This window comes from Rhinopithecus roxellana, chromosome 17, assembly GCF_007565055.1.
Source record: "Rhinopithecus roxellana isolate Shanxi Qingling chromosome 17, ASM756505v1, whole genome shotgun sequence".
In the NCBI taxonomy this organism is placed as follows: Eukaryota; Metazoa; Chordata; class Mammalia; order Primates; family Cercopithecidae; genus Rhinopithecus; species Rhinopithecus roxellana.
The window spans coordinates 39,633,366-39,658,515 of record NC_044565.1 but is presented as its reverse complement, the minus strand read 5'-3'; the positions used below and the strand labels follow the sequence as shown (position 1 = coordinate 39,658,515).

General features: G+C 43.1%; 1 protein-coding gene across 1 annotated transcript; it reads right to left on the bottom strand.

Annotated features, from left to right (window-relative positions):
• CCT4 (chaperonin containing TCP1 subunit 4) lies at positions 1-21,058 on the bottom strand. Its single transcript, XM_010384444.2, has 14 exons — positions 20,641-21,058; positions 17,038-17,090; positions 15,175-15,264; positions 11,882-11,990; positions 9,907-10,049; positions 8,136-8,257; positions 7,660-7,792; positions 6,842-6,981; positions 4,437-4,533; positions 4,239-4,349; positions 4,013-4,143; positions 3,642-3,876; positions 977-1,090; positions 1-264 (listed from the first exon to the last, which is right to left on the bottom strand). Exons 1-14 carry the CDS (start codon positions 20,765-20,767, stop codon positions 250-252), a joined length of 1,620 nt encoding a protein of 539 aa, XP_010382746.1. The 5' UTR covers positions 20,768-21,058; the 3' UTR covers positions 1-249.
• Between the last annotated feature and the right edge of the window lie 4,092 nt (positions 21,059-25,150).

Below are 25,150 nucleotides of genomic sequence, written 5' to 3'. Positions count from 1 at the left end.
TTTTATTAGTTTTTCAAAAGTATCAGAAATAACAGAATGTTGGGAAAAGATAAATCAATCTGCCTTTTGAAACCAAATATTTAATATTTTCATTAACTTGTTTCAATACAACTTCAGGCAAATGCCAACTGGAACACCAAGCCCAAAAATTCAGAGGAAATAATCTTCCAAACAAGGAACACCAAGGTGATCTTCTTCCACGCCAGCTGCAATACTGGTGACCATAATGGTGCTAGTCAGTTATCCAGATTATCGAGTGTTTACCTGATAAGAGAAAAACTTAGATTTCAAAACCAGACAGAATTTTAAGGCTGGAAAATGTTTAAGGCAATTAATAAAAGGAAAAACTGTATTAAGAACTGCTGTCACCTTGATGACTAGCAAACATTTATCCAAAGTAAAAACCTGGCCGGGCACGGTGGCTCATGCCTGTAATCCCAGCACTTTGGGAGGCCGAGGCAGGCGGATCACAAGGTCAGAAGTTCAAGACCAGCCTGACCAACATGGTGAAACCCTGTCTCTACTAAAAATACAAAAATTAGCCAGGTGTGGTGGCACATGCCTATAATCCCAGCTACTTGGGAGGTGGGAGGCTGAGGCAGGAGAACTGCTTGAACCCAGGAGGCGGAGGTTGCAGTGAGCCGAGATCGTGCCACTGCACTCCAGCTTGGGCGACAGAGCAAGACTTCATCTCAAAAAAAAAAAAGCAAAACCTTTAAAAAACAATGGCCAGGTGTGGTGGCTCACACCTGTAATCCCAGCTACTCGGGAGGCTGAGACAGGAGAATCACTTGAATCCCGGAGGCAGAGGTTGTAGTGAGCCGAGATCGTGGCACTGTGCTCCAGCCTGGGCAACAGAACAAAACTCTGTCTCAAAAAAAACCAACCAACCAACCAAACAACAACAACAAAAAACTTTTAAAAAATATATGCCTTTTTGACCTCCTAAGAAAATCTGCAACCTGGAAACACTTACCACATCATCGATTTTCAGAATGCTCCGAACAGTTTCAGTTGCAAGAGTCAGGGCACTGACTGACACCAACAGAGGCTGGACAACCAGTTCCTCCAAAATGTTGGAAATACCACCCTGCAAATCAAATCAGCACAAGTTGCTTTTAGTGTCTTTAATAATATATATCAGCAGCTATGTGGTTACCAATGTACCTCAAGACTTAAATCTAGTTTTTCCTTTGTCCAGGCAGATTAGAATATGATACTCTACTAAGCCCTTCTCTACACTGTGGGATGTTATTTCAACTAAAATTTGGAAAAACTGAATTAATGCTATAGTCACCCAATCCTAACTCACAAACAACTTCTTTTCTACGTATCACTTTTTTTTTTTTTTGTTGGAGTCTCGCTCTGTTGCCCAGGCTGGAATGCAGTAGCGCAATCTCAGCTCACTGGAAGCTCCACCTCCCAGGTTCACGTCATTCTGTCTCGGCCTAGCTGGGACTATAGGCACCCGCCACCACGCCCGGCTAATTTTTTGTATTTTTAGTAGAGATAGCATTTCACCATGTTAGCCAGGATGTTCTCGATCTCCTGATCTCATGATCGGCCTGCCTTGGCCTCCCAAAGTGCTGGGATTACAGATGTGAGCCGCCGCACCCTGCCACTTATTTTTAAATGTTGGTAAAATTAGCAAAATGATCACAGTTAAAAATTATGATCATAGTTAAAAATTACAGTATCTTGGTTAGGCGCGGTGGCTCACGCCTATAATTCCAGCACTTTGGGAAGCCAAGGCGGGCAGATCACGAGGTCAGGAGATTGAGACCATCCTGGCCAACATAATGAAACAGTCTCTACTAAAAATACAAAAAATTAGCCAGGAGTGGGGGCAAGCGCCTGCAGTCCCAGCTACTCGGGAGGCTGAGGCAAGAGAATGGCTCAAACAGGAGGCAGAGTGCAGTGAGCCAAGATCACGCCACTGCACTCCAGCCTGGGTGACAGTGAGACTATCTCAAAAAAACAAAAAAAACAAAACATTATCTGTTTAATGTTTAAATCATCTCTGAATTTTAATACTTAATTAGACCAACACCGGTCTAGAGTCTCATATTTCCCACCTTAAATTCTTCATTGAACTATCCTACTTCCCTTTATCCTAGGATTACTCTTGATGGCCTCTAACAGGCATCCTTGCTTCCAGTCTTCCCTTCTTAAAATATTCATGTCCTTAGCCTCGTGCTTAAAAATATCTTTAGGCCGTGCACGGTGGCTCACGCCTATAATCCTAGCACCTTGGAAGGCCGAGGCAGGCGAATTGCCTGGGCTCAGGAGTTCAAAACCAGCCTGGGCAACACAGTGAAACCCCGTCTCTACTAAAAAATACAAAAAAATTAGCCCGGTGTGGTGGCAGACGCCTGTAGTCCCAGCTACGCGGGAGGCTGAGGCAGGAGCATTGCTTGAACCTGGGAGAAGGTTGCAGTGAGCTGAGACAGTGCTACTGCACTCCAGCCTGGGCGACAGACCGAGATTCTGTCCCCAAAGAAAAAACAAACAAAAAACACTTTAGTGGATCCCAACTACGGGAAGGGGGAAAAAAAATGGCTGGCTCAATAATCAAGGGCCTCCTCATTCTATTAAGAGCTTTTTTATTTTTATTTTTTGAGACGGAGTCTCGTCCTGTCGTGCAGGCTGGAGTGCAATGGTGTGATGTTGGCTCACTGCAACCTCCACCTCCCTGGTTCAAGCAATTCTCCTGACTCAGCCTCCCGTGTAGCTGGGATTAAAGGCGCCTGCTACTTCGTCTGGCTAATTTTTTTTTTGTATTTTTAGTAGAGACAGGGTTTCGCCATGTTGGCCAGGCTGGTCTCAAACTCCTGCCCTCAGGTGATCTGCCCACCTCGGCCTCCCAAAGAGCTGGGATTACAGGCGTGAGCCACCACGTCCAGTCTATTAATAGCTTTTATCCAATCTTTCCAACCTTAAAGCCCACTATTATCTTTAATATATAATCCCAGCTCTACACACATGAAGAACTACTTGGTCCTTCTCACCTGTAAAACCACTGCTTACCCATCTGGAATTTCCTCATCCCCTACCAACCAAAAAATGAATCTTCATAAAACCTTCCCTAAACAGACAGTTCCATCCTTTGGAGTTCTGTACCATACAGAAAATATAACGTCGGATTATCAGTTCTTTCCCGTCATGTGTTTATTATTTGTCTCCTCAACAAAACATCAATAAAAAAAGCGATATTATTACTATGTGATTACCTTACACAACTACACTAGCTCATGCTAACTAGGGCAATGATTTTTTATAGTCTTTAGTATATGCCAAGAATTTATCTAAGAGCTTGTTAACTAGAAATGCATTTAATTCTCACAACAGGCCTATGAGGGAACTATTAATCATCTCTGTTTTTACACCTGAGGAAACTGAGGACTAAGTAACTTGCTAAAAGCTAGTAAGTGGCAGATTTAGTGAACAAATACTACTACCTCCTAAGATGTTACCACCTTCCTTCTCACTCAATGGCATAGATTAATCAACCTGCAGCAGACCTCATATTTAAATCCAAGATTATGCTTTTCATTATAGAGCTTTCCATTCAACAGATGACTACAAAGCTTTCAATATTTTATATTAATCAACATTTTCTACATTAGAGATTAAATGATTACCTTTCGGACATTAATGCCTGAAGTTTTTTCTCCCTGGGCATGCCGGTTTCTTAGTTCTGTTACTGTAGAAATGGGATTCAGGCCGGCATTTTCAGCTAGTGTAGATGGAATGACCTCCATAGCATCTGCAAAAGCACGAACGCAGTAGGATTCCATACCACTCAGTGTTCGTGAATATTCAGTTAATCGTAGGGCCAACTCTATTTCTGGAGCACCACCTCCTGCAATAAGAGCCCTGAAATTCACAAATATATTTTCAGCTTATTTTATCCAACAGAAATTTTTAATAATTTACTATTTATATCTTGAAAAACAGAATACAGTAGTTTTAATGTTCAAAACGTTACTTAATAATGTAACACTGACATTACCTCTTCTTCACTAAACAACGAATAACACATAAGGCATCATGAATGGAGCGCTCTGCTTCTTCAATCACCAGTTTGTTAGAACCACGAACAACAATTGTAACTGTTTTTCCAGGGCTAGCACAACCTGTAATCTTCAGTAAACAGATTCCAAATTAAGTATCTGAAGGGTTAAAAAAAACTCACACCCAAAACTAAGCAAATAAAAATTTAAGTGTAATATTGTTACCTTGAGCAGTTTGCCAGAACCATTTAAATTGACCTCCTCAGCTAACTCAGCAGAACCCAGCATGTCAGCAGTAAATTGGTCAATATGAGCAACTGGCTTGGTTCCAATTGTCTGGAAAAAAAAGTCAAATCCACAAATTAAGGCAACATTTATCTGATTATTAGACATTTTCCACAAATATAGATGTCAATGTTTTACCTTACAAATAAATTCAATGTCTTCTCTTTCAATATCCTTAATCACCATAATCTTCATTTTGTTCAAAAAGTGTAATGCAAGATCACTAAGAGCATCTCTAAAATACAAAATCAGTGATTATGTTAATGCTAGGTTAAAAGAAAAATTTTGCTCTTCAAATGCCTTTAAGGTTTTAATTACTGTTTCTTAAATGACCAATCATTATTTCTGAAGAAAAATGCTTTAGTTTACTAAGTTCATAAGGTCAAAATAAGATTTCCAGTTCTAAGGACATTTTAGTACAATTCCAGTATTAAAATGTACTCTGTCCCCAATGACACTAATAACACACACAAAATAACTAGGTCACTATTTTTTCCCCATTTATTTATATATATATTTTTTTGAGATGGAATTTCACTCTTGTTGCCCAGGCTGGCGTGCAATGGCACGATCTCAGCTCACTGCAACCCCTACCTCCTGGGTTCAAGCAATTCTCCTGCCTCAGTCTCCCGAGTGTACAGGCTCCCACCACCACACCTGGCTAATTTTTGTATTTTTAGTAGAGACGGGGTTTTACCATGTTGGCCAGGCTGGTCTCGAACTCCTGACTTCAGATGATCCACGTGCCTTGGCCTCCTAAAGTGCTGGGATTACAGGCACAAGCCACCGCACCTGGCCCATTTATTTAATAGAGACAGGGTCTCTCTATGTTGCCCAGGCCAGTCTTGAACTCAGGTCTCAAGTGGTCCTCCCACCTCAGCCCCACAAAGTGCTGGGATTACAGGTGTGAGCCACTGTGCCTGATCTCATTTTTCTTAAAAAATGAGCACATCTTGGTAAATTAAAGCTTATTAATACTTCATGAATTTAGAAGTATTAATTCAGACTCCACAAATTTATACTTCCCCATGAACTGTGAATAATCTAACAACTATGTGATACTAGAAAGGTAGATATTACTACTATCCCTATTATACAGATGAGCAAACTGAGTTTGGGGGGCAATTTACTCAAGGTCAGTAGCTATTATATGACTGGGATTAGAACCAAGTCTTCTGAGTCTTTAATCAAAGACTATATAAAATGAACACCCACAGTACATTCTGGCATATTAATAAATAGGAATGTGTCTATTAGAAAAAAATACTGGCCAGGCACAGTGGCTCATGTCTGTAATGCCAGCACTTTGGGAGGCCAACACGGGTGGATCACAAGGTCAGGAGTTCAAGACCAGCCGAACCAATATGGTAAAACCTCATCTCCACTAAAAAGACAAAAATTAGCCAGGCATGGTGACACACGCCCGTGACAAGGCAAGCAATTGCACAGACCTTTAAATAAATTCCACTTTTAACTAGGTAATTAATTCTGCAATAAACTTGGTTTTTAAAAGAACAAGGCTTGATGTTTAGGATCTTGGTCTAGGAAAGATTATATATCCCACATTTAAAAGGGAGGATAGAGCCGGGCGTGGTGGCTCATGCCTGTAATCCCAGCACTTTGGGAGGCCGAGGCTGGTGGATCACCTGAGGTTGGGAGTCTGAGACCAGCCTGACTAACAGAGAAACCCTGTCTCCACTAAAAATACAAAATTAGTCGGGTGTGGTGGTGCATGCCTGTAATCCCAACTACTTGGGAGGCTGAGGCAGGAGACTCGCTTGAACCCAGGAGGTGGAGGTTGCAGTGAGCCAAGACCACACCATTGCATTCCAGCCTGGGCAACAAGAGCAAAACTCCAGTTAAAATGCAGATTTCTGGTGGTTTACTCAACTCAAATGTTTCGATAAAAATTGCTATTAGAGGCTGGGCGCGGTGGCTCACGCCTGTAATCCCAGCACTTTGGGAGGCCAAGGTGGGCAGATCACAAGGTCAGGAGATCGACATCACCCTGGCTAACACGGTGAAACCCTGTCTCTACTAAAAAAATACAAAAAAACTAGCCGGGCATGGTGGCGGGCACCTGTAGTCCCAGCTACTCCGGAGGCTGAGGCAGGAGAATGCGTGAACTCGGGAGGCGGAGCTTGCAGTGAGCCAACACCATGCCACTGCACTCCAGCCTGGGCCATAGGCGAGACTCCGTCTCAAACAAACAAACAAAAAACAAAAAAACAAAATTACACCTTTATTGTTTTAAATTTACAAGTCATATATTTCTTTAAAGTGCTTTTCCTAGACATCTTAACTGAACTTACACCATTTTTTTCCCTTGGTCTGAGCAAATGATGGTACAATACTGAGGCCTAACATTTTATCTCTGTGCTTTTAAAATAAAAATTCTCTATTTCGTTTCACCTAAGCGTTGTCCCTTAAAAAATACGAACTTAGAGTAAGTGATTAAATCAAATATTTTATCAGAAAAAATAAACTGCTAGTGGAGATTCAAAATTATCATTAAGGGATGAACAAAATAAATTGTCCCACACCTTAGAATAGACTTCTGTATGAGAAGGACATTACATCCTGTTTTTTTAATTTGCTTCACTAAATTTAAAATATAGGCTCTCTCTTCTCGCAGCACTCGGTCCATCTGGGCATAGTCAGAAACCACTATTTGATTATCCATCTGTTTAGAAAAAACATCATAATTTGCATTGTAAGATATTTTAAGTTTAAAAGTAGAATTTTAAGTGAAAATACTATGTACTGTATAAATTCAACCAAAACTATACCAAGCAATAAATTATACAGACATGCATAGAAAAGAGTCTGGATAAGATACATACCCCAAACTTCAGTCTTACTTTCAACTAAATACACTGGCATCTTACTTTTTTACAAGTACATTTTTTATAACCAAAAAATATAAAATGGGTACCCTAGTTGTTTCTAAAAGATGGAGTCCCTCTCTAATCTGTGTGCATTTGCAAATTAACAACGTTGAAAAGATGGGGTCCCACTATGTTGCCCAGGCTGGAGTGGAGTGCAGGGACTATTCACAGGTGATGGAATAGCACACTGCAGCTTCAAACTCCTAGGTTCAAGCAATTTTTCTGCTTAAATTTCCTGAGGAGCTGGGACTACAGGCATCGCTGCTATCGGCTATTTCTCAATTTCAATATCCAAATTGAGAATATAGACTTGTCACTTGTAGCACCAACAATCTCTATTTTTGTCTCAATTCTAGTAATTCTTTTGAGATCTATGCTTTAAATCACTAGAAGTATTTCCTATTTTTAATAAAGAAATGCCTGAGTTATTAAAAAGTTAAACACAGAACCAATTTCATTTGGATTCTACTTACATCTGTTTTGGGAGCAGATAAGCAAAACTGAATAAGCCCAATCTTGGCCTTTTCAACTCTGGTTATGCCAGAATTTGATACTTTTTGGGTGAGAACCAGCCCTTCCACCAACTCACAGTCATCAATTGTCCCACTAAGAAAAAAACAAAAAGGGGTAGTTAAGAGGGAGTGGACATCTGTACATTTAATAGACTGTTAACAGATTAAAAGTCATCAGTCCAATAAAATGTGATTCAGCCTCACATTTACTATTGCCCCATTACTGGATCTCTTTGATCCACTGCTGTCTTATTATCATAAAGTAATATAAACAAAATCTTGAGATCCCCTTACTAATACAAGTTCTCATGAACACAAAACCAAAAAGAGAAAAGAGAGCTTTGTGACCTTCATCTAGGTGTTCGTAACTTATTTATTTTTGGCAATCTTATGCTCATTTTCAAATTTTTTTTCAAGTTGCAATTAGAGATGCTTACCCAAGCTTCTTAACTATTTTAATATCTCTAAGATCTACACTGGTGGCTGTGGCTGGGTCAATCACTTTCATCACTGCATTTACACTCATTGGAGAAAGCAGACTTGAATACTGAGAAACAACCTAGAATTATTTAAAAAAAAAAAAAGTTACCTTCACAGTAGAAAAAGTCCTAATTTTTCAATGACAAATATACTTAAGGGCTCTAATAATTTTTGCGGTAGGGTGTGCGTGCAAAGAGGGAAACACTCATAAGAAGACAGTCCATAAACTGTCTTTTCCATTCAGGTTGTCACCAGGGGCACAAAATAAAAACATGTATGCTTGCTTTTTTCTTTTATTAATATAATAGCCAGGACTGTACAATATCAAAGTTTTACAGGAAATCCAAAAAGCATAAATTTAATTTTACGTGAATATTTCTTTTTTTTTTTTTTTTTGAGACAGAGTCTTGCTCTGTCGCCCAGGCTGGAGTGCAGTGGCCGGATCTCAGCTCACTGCAAGCTCTGCCTCCTGGGTTTATGCCATTCTCCTGCCTCAGCCTCCCGAGTAGCTGGGACTACAGGCGCCTGCCTCTTCGCCCGGCTAGTTTTTTTTTGTATTTTTTAGTAGAGACGGGGTTTCACCGTGTTAGCCAGGATGGTCTCGATCTCCTGACCTCGTGATCCACCCATCTCGGCCTCCCAAAGTGCTGGGATTACAGGCTTGAGCCACCGCGCCCGGCCCAAATATTTCTTATCTAAAATCAATGTGTGATGAGGCATCAATGTTATGTATGTACATTCCTGATGAGGGGTTCATAAAAATTGCTAACATTTATCAATCACTTAACATATGCCAGGCAGTGGTCTCAGAACTTTACATATTAACTCATTCAATCTTCAGATGGAGAAACTGAAGCCAAGAGGTTAAGTCATTTGGCCAAACAGCGTAGTTAAGTGGTGAAGTCAGCACTGAACAAAAACAAGCAGTCTAGACTCAATGACTAGTGCTTGTAACCATTACGTTATACTATCTATATCAGTTCTGGGGACATCCAACAGTATCACTTAGTGTCCCTAACACCATCTAACATTCAAACAAAATCAATGTATGGACTTAATGCTGATTTTTAAAAGGAAAAAGGATTAGGGGAAGGACGGGATAAACACAAGACATTACAGAAAACAAGTGACATGAATTCCACAGAAATTTAAAAGTACAACACTGCTTTAAGTTTGGTAAATAAGAAAAGCAGCATATGTATTAGTTAAGGGATGGACCATGATAAGCAGCCTGTCCTGGGTTCCAATCTCAGCTATTTCTGTTAGCGGTCCTTGGATAAGTTACTTCTCTACATCTACTCTCTTCATCTATAAAATGGGGATATGACTGAGGACCTTGAAGAGGACAATAAATGTAAAAAACTTATCACAATGCCCACCATATTAAGTATTCAATAAAAATTAGCTATACTGCCAGAGACCTATGGCAGTCTTTCTGATTTGGCAGAGGAAAAGGTTTCTTATAGGCAAATTAAAACATCTAGCTTTACCAAAACACTGTTACAATGCATTAAATAGAAAAGTGGAAATGGATATAATATATATTAAATATTCCAACTCCTTTGTTAGCCTTATGGCTCACTTCCTCTCTTAATCTTAAATCAATTCAATTACACAGATTATAACAGTTACCTAGTCACTCTTGAGACTATTTATGTACTGTATAGCATCAAGAATCACAGAGTAACACACATTAATTTGACAACTATCTGTTAGTGCTTGCCTCACCTTTGAGTTCAGTGAAGTGGTTGCACTATTTAACAAAGTTTCTCTGTCACTCAGTTCCACAGGTCGAGACATGTCAGTCAAGATTTCAACGCCCTTTTCCAGGGCCTTCTGGAATGACTCAGAAATGATGGTTGGATGAATCCCTGTCATTTGTGAAAGTCTAGTTATTTAATTATAACAGGTAAACGACACATTTGACATGACTTAAAAATTTTCTATTCATTAATGTCAAAGCAAGCACAAATTTAACTATTCTTAATAGTGGCTTCAGCCGGGCGCGGTGGCTCACGCCTGTAATCCCAGCACTTCGGGAGGCTGAGGCGGGTGGATCACAAGGTCAGGAGATCGAGATCATCCTGGCTAACACGGTGAAACCCCATCTCTACTAAAAATAGAAAAATTAGCTGGGCATGGTGGCGGGCGCCTGTAGTCCCAGCTACTTGGGAGGCTGAGGCAGGAGAATGGCGTGAACCCGGGAGGCGGAGCTTGCAGTGAGCAGAGATCGCGCCACTGTACTCCAGCCTGGGTGACAGAGCCAGACTCCGCCTCAAAAAAAAAAAATAAAAACATAGTGGCTTCAGTAACCTGCTAACAATGACTAATAATTTACTTCCATCCAATTTAAAATAGATTATATACTTATTAATACTTAAGACTAAAGCCAAATTTTATACCTTTTTTTTTTTTGTGAGACAAGGTCTCACTTGGTCACCCAGGCTGGAATGCAGTGGCCTGATCTCAGCTCACTATAGCCTCAACCTCCTAGGCTCAAGTGATCCTCCCACCTTAGCCTCCTGAGTAGCTGGGACTACTGACACATGCCACCACACATGGCTAGTTTTTTTTTTTTTCAGAGGAGACAGGGTTTTGCCATGTTGCCCAGTCTGGTCTCAACTCTTTGGGCTCAATTGATCTGCCAGCCTCAGCCTCCCAAAGCGCCGGGATTACAAGGTCACCACACCCGGCCGATACTTTTTAAAAATATCACAAATCTACATAATAAGTAGAGTAACTGATTGGAGAGTCACTACTATAATTAAATACCATTTACTAAAGCAAGGACAATCCTGACTTTCTCTCCCAAATCTTCTTCCTTGTATAAGAGTCTAAGATTAGTAATATTTCTACCATTCATTTTTTTTTTTTTTTGAGACGGAGTTCACTCTTGTTTCCCAGGCTGGAGTGCGATGGCATGATCCTGGCTCACTGCAACCTCCGCCTCCTGGGTTCAAGCGATTCTCTTGCCTTACTTGGGATTACAGGCATGTGCCACCATGCCCGGCTAATTTTTTTTATTTAGTAGAGACAGCGTTTCACTATGTTGGTCAGGCTGGTCTTGAACTCCTGACCTCAGGGGATCCACCCACCTCGGTCTCCCAAAGTGCTGGGATTACAGGTGTGAGCCACCATGTCCGGCCTCTACCACTCATTTTTGAACAATTGAGTTCCATTCAAAAAGGAGCCCAATAAATATCAGCAGCCAAAGGAAAATTTCTTCTAATTTCTATCATAAATACAGCAAAATCTAAAACTTTAAAAAATTCTTGGTAAACAGATTAGTTATCCCAAATTAAATCTTTTTTTTTTTTTTTTGAGACGGTGTCTCGCTCTGTCGCCCAGGCTGGAGTGCAGTGGCCGGATCTCAGCTCACTGCAAGCTCTGCCTCCCGGGTTTACGCCATTCTCCTGCCTCAGCCTCCCGAGTAGCTGGGATTATAGGCGCCCGCCTCCTCGCCCGGCTAGTTTTTTGTATTTTTAAGTAGAGACAGGGTTTCACCGTGTTAGCCAGGATGGTCTCGATCTCCTGACCTCGTGATCCGCCCGTCTCGGCCTCCCAAAGTGCTGGGATTACAGGCTTGAGCCACTGCGCCCAGCCTAAATCTTAAATCTCATATTACTTATGAATAACTTGGCTTTTCCTGAAGTTTGTTCTTTTAAACTTTCCTTTACTCAGTAATAAAGTACATCCTACCCACCTTTCTGAAGAAGCTTGGTACACGAATCTAAGAGGGAGCCAGCAATGATGACTACTGATGTGGTGCCATCCCCTGCTTCTATATCTTGAGCCTTAGACAGCTCCACCAGCTAAGTGAACAGAAAATGCCAAGTTGCTCAATGAGAAATGAGAGAACCCAGTAACACTTAATTCAAGTAATCACACCAGTGTCACAAACAGAATTTGAGGATTCAACATGATTCCTGATTTCTGATTTGTTGTCTACCTTGGGTTTCATTTAAAATTAAAGACTAATAGATGATCTCCAGTTCAGATTGTGGGCTGTCATCTCCCCCTGCCCTGATACTCAAAGGTTCTAATCAGAAAGCAAAAATGTATCATAGGTACTCTATAGACTTGAAAGCTAAGAAATGGGGCATTCCAGATGAGACTAGAGTATCTTTTTTTTTTTTTTTTTGAGACAGGCTCTCTGTCACCCAGGCTGGAGTACAGCAGTGTGATCATGGCCCACTACAGCCTCCACCTCCTGGGCTCAAGAGATCCTCCTGTTTCAGTCTCCCAAGTAGCTGGTGCTATAGGTGCATGCTAACACATCTGGCTACTTTTTTTAAAAAGTATTTTTTGTTTTGTTTTTTACAGAGGCACGGTCCCATTATGTTGCCTAGAATGCTCTCCAACTCTTGGGCTCAAACAATCCTCCTGCTTCAGTCTCCCAAAGTGCTGAGATTACAGGCATGAACCACCATTCCCAGCCTCAGAGTATTAACTTAAGAGTCTTTTGCCAAGTTTATTTGAATAGACCCCTTGTAAGTATAATCTGATTCATTAAAAAGTCATCTTTTCGTAATTGGTGGATGGCACAACGTATGAAGCCTCAGGACCATCCAAGAAAACAGCAAAACTTCATGTAGCAGTGAAGTTTTGTTTTATTTAACAATGCTGTCTTATTTTATGTTCCAAATAAGATGCTTATTTTCCTATGATAAATTATTATTATTTTTCAACATTTTAATAGCACTATTACATACAGACTTGTCACTTCTGGGTAACAAAATTTTTTTGTTGTAAAATAGTATGTGGTAATTATACAAAATTCGGAAAATACAGAAAGAAGAAATTAAAATGTGTCAACTGAATATTTTTGAAGCAAAGACCATTAGTATTTGTATGTAGTATGTTGATTTCCAATCATTTTCTATTTTTTAAGTAAGCTCACAGTATATAATTTTGTCTTTTGTTTTTCATGTTTTTCATTAGTGTTTTTCCTCATTATAAAAATCTTCATGAACAATTTTTAATGGCTGTACGATTAACATGCTGTGGTATACTATTTGTTTAAACATTTTCCTATCATTGGATATTTTGCCTATTCCAGGCTGTTTCTATTATACATAAATTTGATCAGTATCTTTGTTAAAAAAAAATGTTTTGGCCGGGCGCGGTGGCTCAAGCCTGTAATCCCAGCACTTTGGGAGGCCGAGACGGGCGGATCACGAGGTCAGGAGATCGAGACCATCCTGGCTAACATGGTGAAAACCCCGTCTCTACTAAAAAAATACAAAAAATTAGCCGGGCGAGATGGCGGGCACCTGTAGTCCCAGCTACTTGGGAGGCTGAGGCAGGAGAATGGCGTGAACCCGGGAGGCGGAGCTTGCAGTGAGCTGAGATCCGGCCACTGCACTCCAGCCCGGGCGACAGAGCGAAACTCTGTCTCAAAAAAAAAAAAAAAAAAAAAAGTTTTTTAAAAGCCATCTTTACATAACTCAAAGGGACTTTTTTGATAGAAGTTTCTTTTTTTTTTTTTTTGAGATGGAATTTTACCGTCACCCAAGCTGGAGTCAAGTGGCGCGATCTCGGCTCACTGCAACCTCTACCTCCCAAGTTCAAGCAATTCTCCTGTCTCTGCCTCCCGAGTAGCTGAAATTAAAGGCATGCGCCAGCCAGCATGCCCAGCTAATTTTTGTATTTTTAGTAGAGATGGGGTTTCACGATGTTGGCCAGGCTGGTGTCAAACTCCTGACCTCAGGTAATCCACCTGCCTCAGTCTCCCAAAGTGCTGGGATCACAGGCATGAGCCACTGCGCCCGGCCTGATAGAAATTTATTTCTAATGCATCTGTTTTTGCTCATATGACTTGACAACAGGTTTATGTTTTTACTCTCCTCATTCCTCAAGTGTATGCCAAGTTTCCATGTACAAGTATAAGATAAAAGAAGTAAAATAATTACTGTTTCCAGCAGATTATTTTTAGACAATGAATTTTCTTCTGTGGACATGTGAACTGTTATGCACCATATTCTAATAAGAACACAATAATCATTTGAGAAGAAAAATACTCATTTTCATGAAGTATAAGGTGACTTGTGTTTTGGTTTTTTTTTTTTTTTTTGAGACAGGGTCTCACTTTGTCACCCAGGCTGGAGTGCAGTAGCCCAATCACAGCTCACTACAACCTCTGCCCCTGGACTCAAGTGATTCTCCCACCTCAGCCTCCCGAGTAGCTGAGACCACAGGTGCACACCACCACACCCAGCTATTATTTTTTGTGTTTTCAGTAGAGACAAGGTCTCGCCATGTTGGCCAAGCTGGTCTCAAACTCCTGAGCTCAAGCAATCCTCCCACCTTGGCTTCCCAAAGTGCCGGGATTACAGGTGTGAGCCACTGTGCCCAGCTGTCTTTTTTTTTTTCCTGGGGTTTCACTCTGTCACCCAGAATGGAGTGTAGTGGTGTGATTATAGCTCACTGCAGCCACAAACTCTTGAGCTCAAACAATCCTCCCACATCAGCCTAAGGAGTGGCTGGGATTAAAGGTATACACCACCACGCCTGGCTTGATTCGTGTTTTATTATAACCTTACATCAAAAAGCACAATGTTAGGCACAAAATGTATCCTAAAAATATGCCTGTTTAGCACAAAAAGTGTTCACTGTGCTTAAATACGTGATCAAATAAATAAATTTAACTGTTTACCAAATATCAAATACACTTAAAAAAGAAGAATCACCTAGCCAGGCACGGTGGCTCACGCCTATAATCCCAGCACTTTGGGAGGCCGAGGCAGGTGGATCATAAGGTCAGGAGTTTGAGACCAGCCTGACCAACATGGCGAAACCCATTTCTACTAAAAATATAAAAATTAGCCAGGCGTGGTGGTGCACACCTGTAATCCCAGCCACTCAGCAGGCTGAGGCAGAATTGCTTGAATCCATGAGGCGGAGGCTGCAGTGGGTTGAGACTGCACCACGGCACTCCAGCCTGGGTGACAGAGCAAGACTCTATCACCAAAAAGACTCACCTAAAATTATACTTACCATTCTGGCTGCTGGATGTAACACTTGCATTTGTTTCAGAATGGTAGCACCATCATTTGTAATGGTTACATCACCTTTTCCATCTTGAATCTAGAAAAAAAATTTCAAAGTTATATTTCAGTGTGACACCTTAACAGTTTTATTAAACTTTTATATTTCAAAATAGAGAAGTTAATTTCTGTTTGCAAAGTACTGAATTTTAAATTATCTTCCCTTACATTAGCATAATAATTTAAGAATATGCAATAACAGGCTGGGCACAGTGACTCATGCCTGTAATCCCAGCACTTTGGGAGGCCGAGGCAAGCGGATCACCTGAAGTGGAGAGTTCGAGACCAGTCTGACCCATGGAGAAACCCCATCTCTACTAAAAATACAGAATTAGCCAGGCGAGGTGGCACATGCCTATAATCCCAGCTACTAGGGAGGCTGAGGCAGGAGAATCGCTTGAACCTGGGAGGCGGAGGTTGCGGTGAGCCGAGATCATACCATTGCCTGGGCAACAAGGGCAAAACTTCATCTCAAAAAAAAAAAAAAAAAAAAAAAAAAAAAAAAAAAAAGAATATGCAATAACAGTCCAACTTTACAAAAGAAAAAAGTGCCTTTGTTGCAGGGTAATCTAAAAGTGAAGAAATGTAGACACACAAAAAAGAAAAAAAGGAAAAATATTATAAATAAGCACTTGCTACCTCCAATAATTTCTTATTAATCAGAAGCATGATTTCCACCATAGATGCCCTAAAGGAGTACCATGCAATGCGGTGAACACAATTCTTACAGTCAACACAGTAACTTTTTTCCTTTTTTGTCCTACAAAAAGGAAAACAGCATTTTTGGGAAGGATAGATTTTCAAATATCCAGAGAGGAGAATAATCTGTAGTATCACCCAGATGATCCTCCATAATGTTTTATCTCCCAGAGACCCACATTAGAATACAAAGTTACATCCATAAGGAATACTAAACTGAAGTCCCAACACTTGGATTTATAATATTTTCCTCTTAACTACATAATAGATACCTATGTTTGGGTGTGCACTCTCATCGTTTAAAAAGTATTAAAGTATGAATTATAGTTTAGTCCTGTTGACTCCAAAGTAATCTCTCCTTCCTCTAAACTCCAGGTACCCAACACTTTTTTCTTTTTTTTGGTTTTGGTTTGAGATGGAGTCTTGCCCAGTCACCCAGGCTGGAGTGTAGCTGTGCAATCTCGGCTCACTGCAACCTCTGCCTCCTGGGTTCAAGTGATTCTCCTGCCTCAGCCTCCCACTCCCCGAGTAACTGGGACTACAGGTGCTCGCCACCATGCCTGGCTAATTTTTGTATTTTTAGTAGAGACAGGGTTTCACCATATTGACTAGGCTGATCTCTAACTCTTGACCTTGTGATCCACCCACCTCGGCCTCCCAAAGTGCTAGGATTACAGGTATGATACACTGTGCCTCACTCACTTTCTACTATCTTTATTTATTTATTTATTTATTTGAGACGGAGTTTTGCTCTTATTGCCCAGGCTAGAGTGCAATGGCGCAATCTCGGCTCACCACAACCTCTGCCTCCCAGGTTCGAGCAATTCTCCTGCCTCAGCCTCCTGAGGAGCTGGGATTACGGGCATGAGCCACCATGCCTGGCTAATTTTGCATTTTTAGTAGAGACAGGGTTTCTCCATGTTGGTCAGGACGGTCTTGAACTCCTGACCTCAGGTGATTCGCCCCTCAGCCTCCCTAAGTACTGGGATTACAGGTGTGAGCCACCACACCCAGGCCCATCTTTTACTTTTTAAACAGCACATCTAACCCTCCATCAAGGTCTTGTAGTGTGAACAGCAGTGCTCAATTAGTATTCAATGACTCAACTCTTTACCATTTTATCCATTCCTTTTGGTCCAAGGCTTGTTCTAATAGCATCAGCAACTGCTGCAGATGGAAAAAAAAAAGAAAATAAATCAGAATTTTTTTTTAAGAGACAGGGTCTTACTATATTGCCCAGGGTGGCCTCAAACTCCTTGGCTCAAGCAACCCTCCCACCTCAGCCTCCCAGAATAGCTGGGAGTATGGGAAATCAAGACCCTCGCAAGTGATCATTGTGTTCTTATTAGGATATGGTGCGAAACAAATCACGGTGTCCACAGAAGAAAATTCATTGTCTAAAAATAATCTATTGGAAAGAGTAATTAAAATAATTCTTTTAAATGTAAGATGCTTCACTTTTTTGTTAGTCACTGTACGCAGTATTATTATTATTATTTTGAGACAGGGTCTCACTCTGTCACAAGGCTAGAGTGCAGTGGTGCGATCTCAGCTCACTGTAACCTCCACCTCCTGAGTTCAAGTGATTCTCCTGCCTCGGCCTCTTGAGTAGCTGCCACCACGCCCAGCTATTTTTTTGTATTTTTAGTAGAGACGGGGTTTCACCATGTTGGTCAGGATGGTCTCGATCTTTTGACCTCCATCTGCTTGCCTCGGCCTCCCAAAATGCTGGGATTAAAAGTGTGAGCTACTGCGCCTGGCCTAATATTTGTAATCAGCTTATGGCAGAATACATTTTGAGGATTCATCTCATCTTCCTTCAGATGTCAAAATGGTACAATCTAGTTAGGAGCTCTGAGAATTGCTATTTCCTCCATTCCTTAAAACAGGGCAAGCAGCAACAGAACTGCCTAGATCTAACATACTGATGGATGAGTATCCTTTTTCCAAAATGATTAGGACCAGAAGCGTTTTCAATTTTAGAGTATTTGAAATTAGGAATGCTCAATTTATATATAATTCACTTATTTGTTTACTCTGTCTAGTGTGTAATCTCTGAGAGTAAAGACAGTTGTTCACTAATGTGAACATGGTATACAGGTGGCCTACAGCAAAAATTAACACTAACACCACCAAAAGGGCAAACCACAATGGAAATGCTACAGAGCAAGATACTCTTTTAAAAAAATCACTTTGGGAGGCCGAGACGGGCGGATCACGAGGTCAGGAGATCGAGACCATCCTGGCTAACATGGTGAAACTCCATCTCTACTAAAAATACAAAAACTAACCGGGCGAGGTGGCGGGCGCCTGTAGTCCCAGCTACTCGGGAGGCTGAGGCAGGAGAATGGCGTAAACCCGGGAGGCGGAGCTTGCAGTGAGCTGAGATCCAGCCACTGCACTCCAGCCTGGGCGACAGAGCGAGACTCCGCCTCAAAAAAAAAAAAAAAAAAAAAAATCCACCAAGGCCCGGATGGATGGCTCACACCTGTAATCCCAGCACTTTGGGAGGCTGAGGTGGTCAGGAGCTCAAGACCAGCCTGGACAACATGGTGAAACCCCGCCTCTACAAACAATACAAAAGTGAGCTGGGTGTGGCAGTGCACATCAGTAGTCCCAGCTACTCAGGAGTCTGAGGCAGGAGCATGGCTTGAACCCAGGAGGTGGAGGCTGCAGTGAGCGGAGATCACGCCACTGCACTCCAGCCTGGGGGACAGAGCAAGACTCCATCTCCACAAACAAACCAGTCCAACAAACCAAACAAAAACCAAAACTCTCAAATCGTAGCTTTTGGTCATCATCAGTATGTTAAAAAACATCCCTGGGGCCGGGCACGGTGGCTTTTGTTCATCATCAGTATGTTATAAAACATCCCTGGGGCCGGGCACAGTGGCTCACACCTGTAATCCCAGCACTTTGTGAGGCCGAGGTGGGCCATCACTAGAGGCCAGGAGTTCAAGATATAACGGGTCATCTTCGCAGATAATTTAGGCGGCCTTTCCTTCCCACATGCACACCTCCTCTGTTTCAGTTCTCTGTTCACTTTTGTTTCAAAGGTTACTAAATTTCCCACTTATCTTGTTTGTTGAGTATCAACCATATTATAAACTCTCTTGGCCCCCAAATTTTTCTTTTTTGAGACAGAGTTTCCCTAGTCGCCCTGGCTGGAGTGCAACAGCGCGATGTCGGTTCATGGCAACCTCCGCCTTCCAGGTTCAAGCAATTCCCCTGCCTCAGCCTCCCCAGTTGCTGAGATTACAGGCGTATGCCACCACACTCGACAAATTTTGTATTTTTAGTAGAGACAGGGTTTCTCCATGTTGGTGAGGTTGGTCTTGAACTCCTGACCTCATGTGATCCGCCCGCCTCAGCCTCCCAAAGTGCTGGGATTACAGATGTGAGCCACCCCGCCTGGACCAAAATTTATCTTTCAACATTCTGTTCCTAATCTAATAAATGTAAGTTTCCACTATGGTCCTCAATTAACCTACAAATCTTCGTTTCCAGGTACATTATCTCCTGAACTTCCAAATGAATCCTAAATCTGGCCTTTCTGACCTTTCCAACTCATTAGGCCCAAGTTAGAAATGATTGCTTTTTCTTACATTCAGCGTTACCTATCTAAGCACCATCACATTCCCAGTTACTTGGGCTGATGACTGCAAATACTTTTAAGGTGTACATGGGTCTTTACATGCTTTCTCACTGAATCCTCACAGCAGCCTACACTTGGTTAAAAAGAAATGATCCGATAGCTGGGGGAGATTAAGTCAAATACTTTCCAGGACACCAGGCCTTTAACATCTGGCCCCAACCTAGCTTTCTAATCTCACCTCTTCCGCAAACATACTATTCTTCAACCCAAAAGAAATACTATACTCAACATACACGCGGGCAAGATCTCTAAACCTCTGTCCTGACTTTTCCTTCGAGTTTTCTATCTCAACTCGATTTCTCTTAATCTTAACACTAAAAAGCAAACATTTCCTCCCCAATTTTATAGGTAAGAAATCTTTGGCACAGAGGTTACAGGTCACTGAGACATGAAGTAACGGAAGCAGAGAATGAAATCTGGTCTGATTTCCAATGCGTGCCACACTTTTCTACAAAAAGCCAAAAAATTGTTTCTTGATTTGCCTGTATTTCACTGCACACGCAGACACGACATCAACGTAACTTTCCGCAACTATTTCAAACAAGACACGTAAGTCGGTTCCTACATCCATCCCAGTACAATGAGCCTCGCCCCAATTTAGACGCGGAGTTCACCCAATTCGTCTCAACAGCTGTGCCAAGTGAAGCTTATTTAGTACCTCTTTAAATAAGAATAAGAAAGCTAAAACATACTGTGCATTCTACCAGTTCCAATAAGCAGACAAGCGACAGCCCTTAAGCGTCAGACCCCTAGGGAAGACTGCACGCAATCCTCGGCATTTTGAACTGCTTTCGACTCCAATACGAATGCTGCACGATGCAGGAGGAAAAACTATGGGAGGCTAAGATGCAAAATGGGGCAAGTTCAAAGGCCTCCATACTCCGGGCTGGCAATCATCGGCAGAAAAACAGGAATAAGGATCCCTTCACTGGGCTGCTTCCACAGGGAGGACAAGAGGGGAACACCCGAAAGAACGTGAAAAGAGCCAAACCAACTCAAGCCCACGGTGAGAGCGCAGACTTCAAACCCGCGGCGCCGCGGGTCAGGCCCTGAGAATGATACCTTTGGCGGCGGAAATGTTGCTGAAGCGGATCTGGGCTGGCTTGTCGCGGTCCTGATAAGCGCCTTTCCCGCGGCCGCCGGTAGCCCCGGCAGGCGCCCCGCTCCGGGGTGCCACATTCTCGGGCATGGCAAAGTCGGCTGGGTCTGGGTGGGCTGGGAAAGAACGGATGGACCCGGATTCTGGCCGGCCGCAGGGTAATAACGATAAGCCCTCTCTGCCTTCACGAACCTTCCAGAAAGCGGCGCCTGCGTCGGGAGGAGACGGAGGCAGAGAAGGGGGCCTTCCTTGCGGCGCGGCGCTGACGTGACGTAGAAGGCTGTCCGCTGCGCGCCGGGTGAGGTGGATGTGTGCGGAGAGCTCCGGACCGGCAAGGTTGTACGCCTGGGGCGGTGTAGGTGAAGAGCGCCGTGGGGCCTTTACGCGAGGCAGCAATGACGACGCGCGATTTAAAAGGCGAGTGCTGAGGACATCTGCATTTCCTCACTCCACCTCGCGCGACTGTGAGGTTCCTTACTTTTTTTTTTTTGATAAAGGGTGTCACTTTGTTACCCAAGCTGGATGGAGGGCAGTGGCGCAAAATCTCAGCTCACTGCAGCCTCCGCCTCCCAGGTTCAAGCGATTCTCCTCCCTCAGCCTCCCGAGTAGCTGGGATTACAGGCGCCTGCCACCACGCCCAGCTAATTTTTGTGTTTTTACAAACTACAAAAATTTTTTGGAGACGGGGTTTCACCATGTTGGCCAGGCCGGTCTCCAACTACTGACCTCAGGTGATCCGCCCGCCTCGGCCTCCCAAAGTGCTGGGATTACAGGCGTGAGCCGCGAAGCCCGGCCTTTTTTTTTTTTTTTTTGTACAGAGTCTCGCTCTGTCGCGCAGGCTGGAGTGCAGTGGGGCGATCTGGGCTCACTGCAACTTCGAGCTCCGGGGCTCAAGCGATCCTCCCGCCACAGCCTCCTAGGTTGCCGGGACGACAGGTGCCCGCCACCACGCCCAGCGAATTTTTGTATTTGTTGTAGAGACTGGGTTTTGCTATGTTGCCCAGGCTGGTCTCGACCTCCTGGGCGCAAAGCGGTCCACCCTTCTCAGCCTTCCAAAGTACTGGGATTACAGGTGTGAGCCACCGCGCCCAGCGGGAGGTCTCCTCCTTTAACTCCGGCTGGACCTATCTGCGCAGTGGGGTGGGCACCCTAAGGGATGTGGCTGAGTCTGTTTTTGCCCGGCCACATAGACCTTCTTTTTATGCAGTTTTGGTTATTTTGAAAGGGAGTCAGAAAAGGGAGATTTGGAACGAATGAAGGTTTTTCTTTAAGTGTCGAGGTTGGTTATCTCGTATTGGTTGATACTGGGGTGGTAGAGGTTTGACAGACTGCCAAATCAGGTCTGTCTAGTTATCACCACCCGCTTGTTCTACACTAGTGTCTCTTGCATAATATAGCCACTGACTCTTAGGGGGTGTAAACATTATAATAAAGATAATTTAATTCCGTTATCTGCCAAGCACAGTGCTGAACCTTTACACGTTTTATCTCGTTTAGTCCTCACGATAATCCTTTGCTTAAAAGGTTAGGGAGCTGGAGCCCAAAGAAGGAACTGAAGCCCAAGGTAAACCAGTCAGTAGATAGAAGCAGTATTCCAATACAAAGCAAGGACCAGAAGCCATGAGCTAAACTGCTGGTCTCCTATGACCACTATATTTCAGTAAGGAAGTTATGAGATGAGGTTCGTTGAATGTTCGCTCACAATTATTAAGCGCCTGCAAAGTGACAGATGCGTGTGGTAGGTTCAGAAACAAATGTTCAAAGGCACTTAATCTTGTAATCATGAGGTGTTGTTGTTTTGTTTGTTTTTTTTTTTTTTTTTTTTTTTTTTTTTTTGAGACGGAGTCCCGCTCTGTCGCCCAGGCTGGAGTGCAGTGGCCGGATCTCAGCTCACTGCAAGCTCCGCCTTCCGGGTTCACGCCATTCTCCTGCCTCAGCCTCCCAAGTAGCTGGGACTACAGGCGCCCACCACCTCGCCCGGCTAATTTTTTTGTATTTTTTAGTAGAGACAGGGTTTCACCGTGTTAGCCAGGATGGTCTCGATCCCCTGACCTCGTGATCCGCCCGTCTCGGCCTCCCAAAGTGCTGGGACTACAGGCTTGAGCCACCGCGCCCGGCCGTTTTGTTTGTTTTTTGAGACGGAGTTTTAGCCCTTATTGCCCAGGCTGGAGTGCAGTGGTGCCATCTCGGCTCACCGCAACCTCCGCCTCCCGGGTTTAAGCGATTCTGCTGCCTCAGCCACCCGAGTAGCTGGGATTATGGGCATGCGACACCACGCCCGGCTAATTTTGTATTTTTTAGTAGGGAATGGGGTTTCTCCGTGTTGGTCAGGCTAGTCTCGAACTCCTGAACTCAGGTGATAGGCCCACCTCGGCCTCCCAAAGTGCTGGGATTGCAGGCGTGAGCCACCTTGCCTCTCCGTGTTGTTTTTTAACACACATTTAGCATATTAACACTACGGGCCTGGCTTGGTAGCTCACGCCTGTAATCCCAGCACTTTGGGAGGCGGAGGTGGGTGGATCACTATAGGTCAGGAGTTTTTTTTTTTTTTTGAGACGGAGTCTCGCTCTGTCGCCCAGGCTGGAGTGCAGTGGCCGGATCTCAGCTCGCTGCAAGCTCCGCCTCCCGGGTTTACGCCATTCTCCTGCCTCAGCCTCCCGAGTAGCTGAGACTACAGGCGCCCGCCACCTCGCCCGGCTAGTTTTTTGTATTTTTTAGTAGAGACGGGGTTTCACCGTGTTAGCCAGGATGGTCTCGATCTCCTGACCTCGTGATCCGCCCGTCTCGGCCTCCCAAAGTGCTGGGATTACAGGCTTGAGCCACCGCGCCCGGCCAGGTCAGGAGTTTAATACCAGCCTGACCAACGTGGCGAAACTCCGTCTCTACTAAAAATCAAAACAGTAACCGGGGGTGTAATCCCAGCTACTCGGGAGGCTGAGGCAGGAGAATCCCTTGAAGCCAGGAAGTGGAGGTTGCAGTGAGCCAAGATCGCGCCACTGCACTCCAGCCTGGGCGACAGAGCAGGACTGTCTCAAAAAATAATAATTTTAAAAAACGGATATTAGCACTAGGAAATGAAGATCCATAAACTTCTGAAGCCGACTTCTCTTCAGAGGACCAGAATACTCCCAAGTAGCACATAAATTCTATGATTATTTGTTTAGACAACTGATGTAATATATTGGAAACAAGTGGGTGATGATGCATTATTTTTGTGGTGTAAAATACTGGATTTGAGTATTAATAGCTCTGCTACTTATTAGCTATGTGACCTAAGGAAGACCACTTAAATCCTTTGGGTCTCATTTTCTTCATCTATAAAATAGGAGGGTTGAACTAGATGATCTCTAGGGACGTACTAAACTCTACTAGTTCTGTCAGTGTAAAGAGTCGACCTGTCAGCCATAAAGGACAGAGCAGAATTTGGAAGATGCCATTATTGGCTTCTTGGGACAGTCTTAAAATTTTGAGACATGCTTTAAATATCTGAAATGTTTCAAGTTATAAACATTTTTCTTTTTTTGTGAAATTGAAATTATTTTTGTTCCTGGGATTAGGAAATAAATAGGTGTTAAACATCGGCTTTCATCAGAGTGTTAATGTATATTATTTCTCCATTAAAATGGGATTTCAACAAATATTAAAACATAAACATGGCCGGGTACGGTGTCTCAGGCCTGTAATCCCAGCACTTTGGGAGGCCAAGGTGGGTGGATCGCAGGAGTTCAAGACCAGTCTGGCCAAGATGGTGAAACCCTGCCTCTACTAAAAATACAAAAATTAGCCAGGTGCGGTGTCAGATGCCTGTAATCCCAGCTGCTCGGGAGGCTGACGCGGGAGAATCACACGAACCCGGGAGGCAGAGGTTGCAGTGAGCCAAGATCACGCCACTGCACTCCAGCCTGGGCAACAGAGTGAGACTCCGTCTCAAAACAAAAACATAAAGTGTAGAGTACTTTATATAAACAAAGCACTGTTGCTAATGAAGGGTAAAAATGTTTTAAAAACTTTCCTATATTTGAAAAAATACTCTCCAAAACAAAACCAAACAAAAATACTTTCCTATCAGATCCAAGCAGACATAAGGCATATGTGGGAATGTTGGCAATAACGATAGCCTTATACAATTTCCTTAATAATTTGTGAAATAGGTTTTACAAAACAATAATACTTTGTCAGCCATCCAAATGAAGGTTCTCTTTAGAATGAATAGCCCACAATGTCCTAGACCCTCAATAATAGGACTGAGCCAGGCACTGGCTAAGGTTAGAAAAGAAGAGAGGAGGGGCCAGGTGCTGTGGCTCACGCAGTAATCCCAGCACTTTGGGAGGCTGAGTCGGGTGGATCACCTGAGGTCAGAAGATTGAGACCATCCTTGCTAACATGTGAAACCCTGTCTGTACTAAAAATACAAAAAATTAGCCAGGCGTGGTGGCGTGCACCTGTATTCCCAGCTAGTGGGGAGGCTGAGGC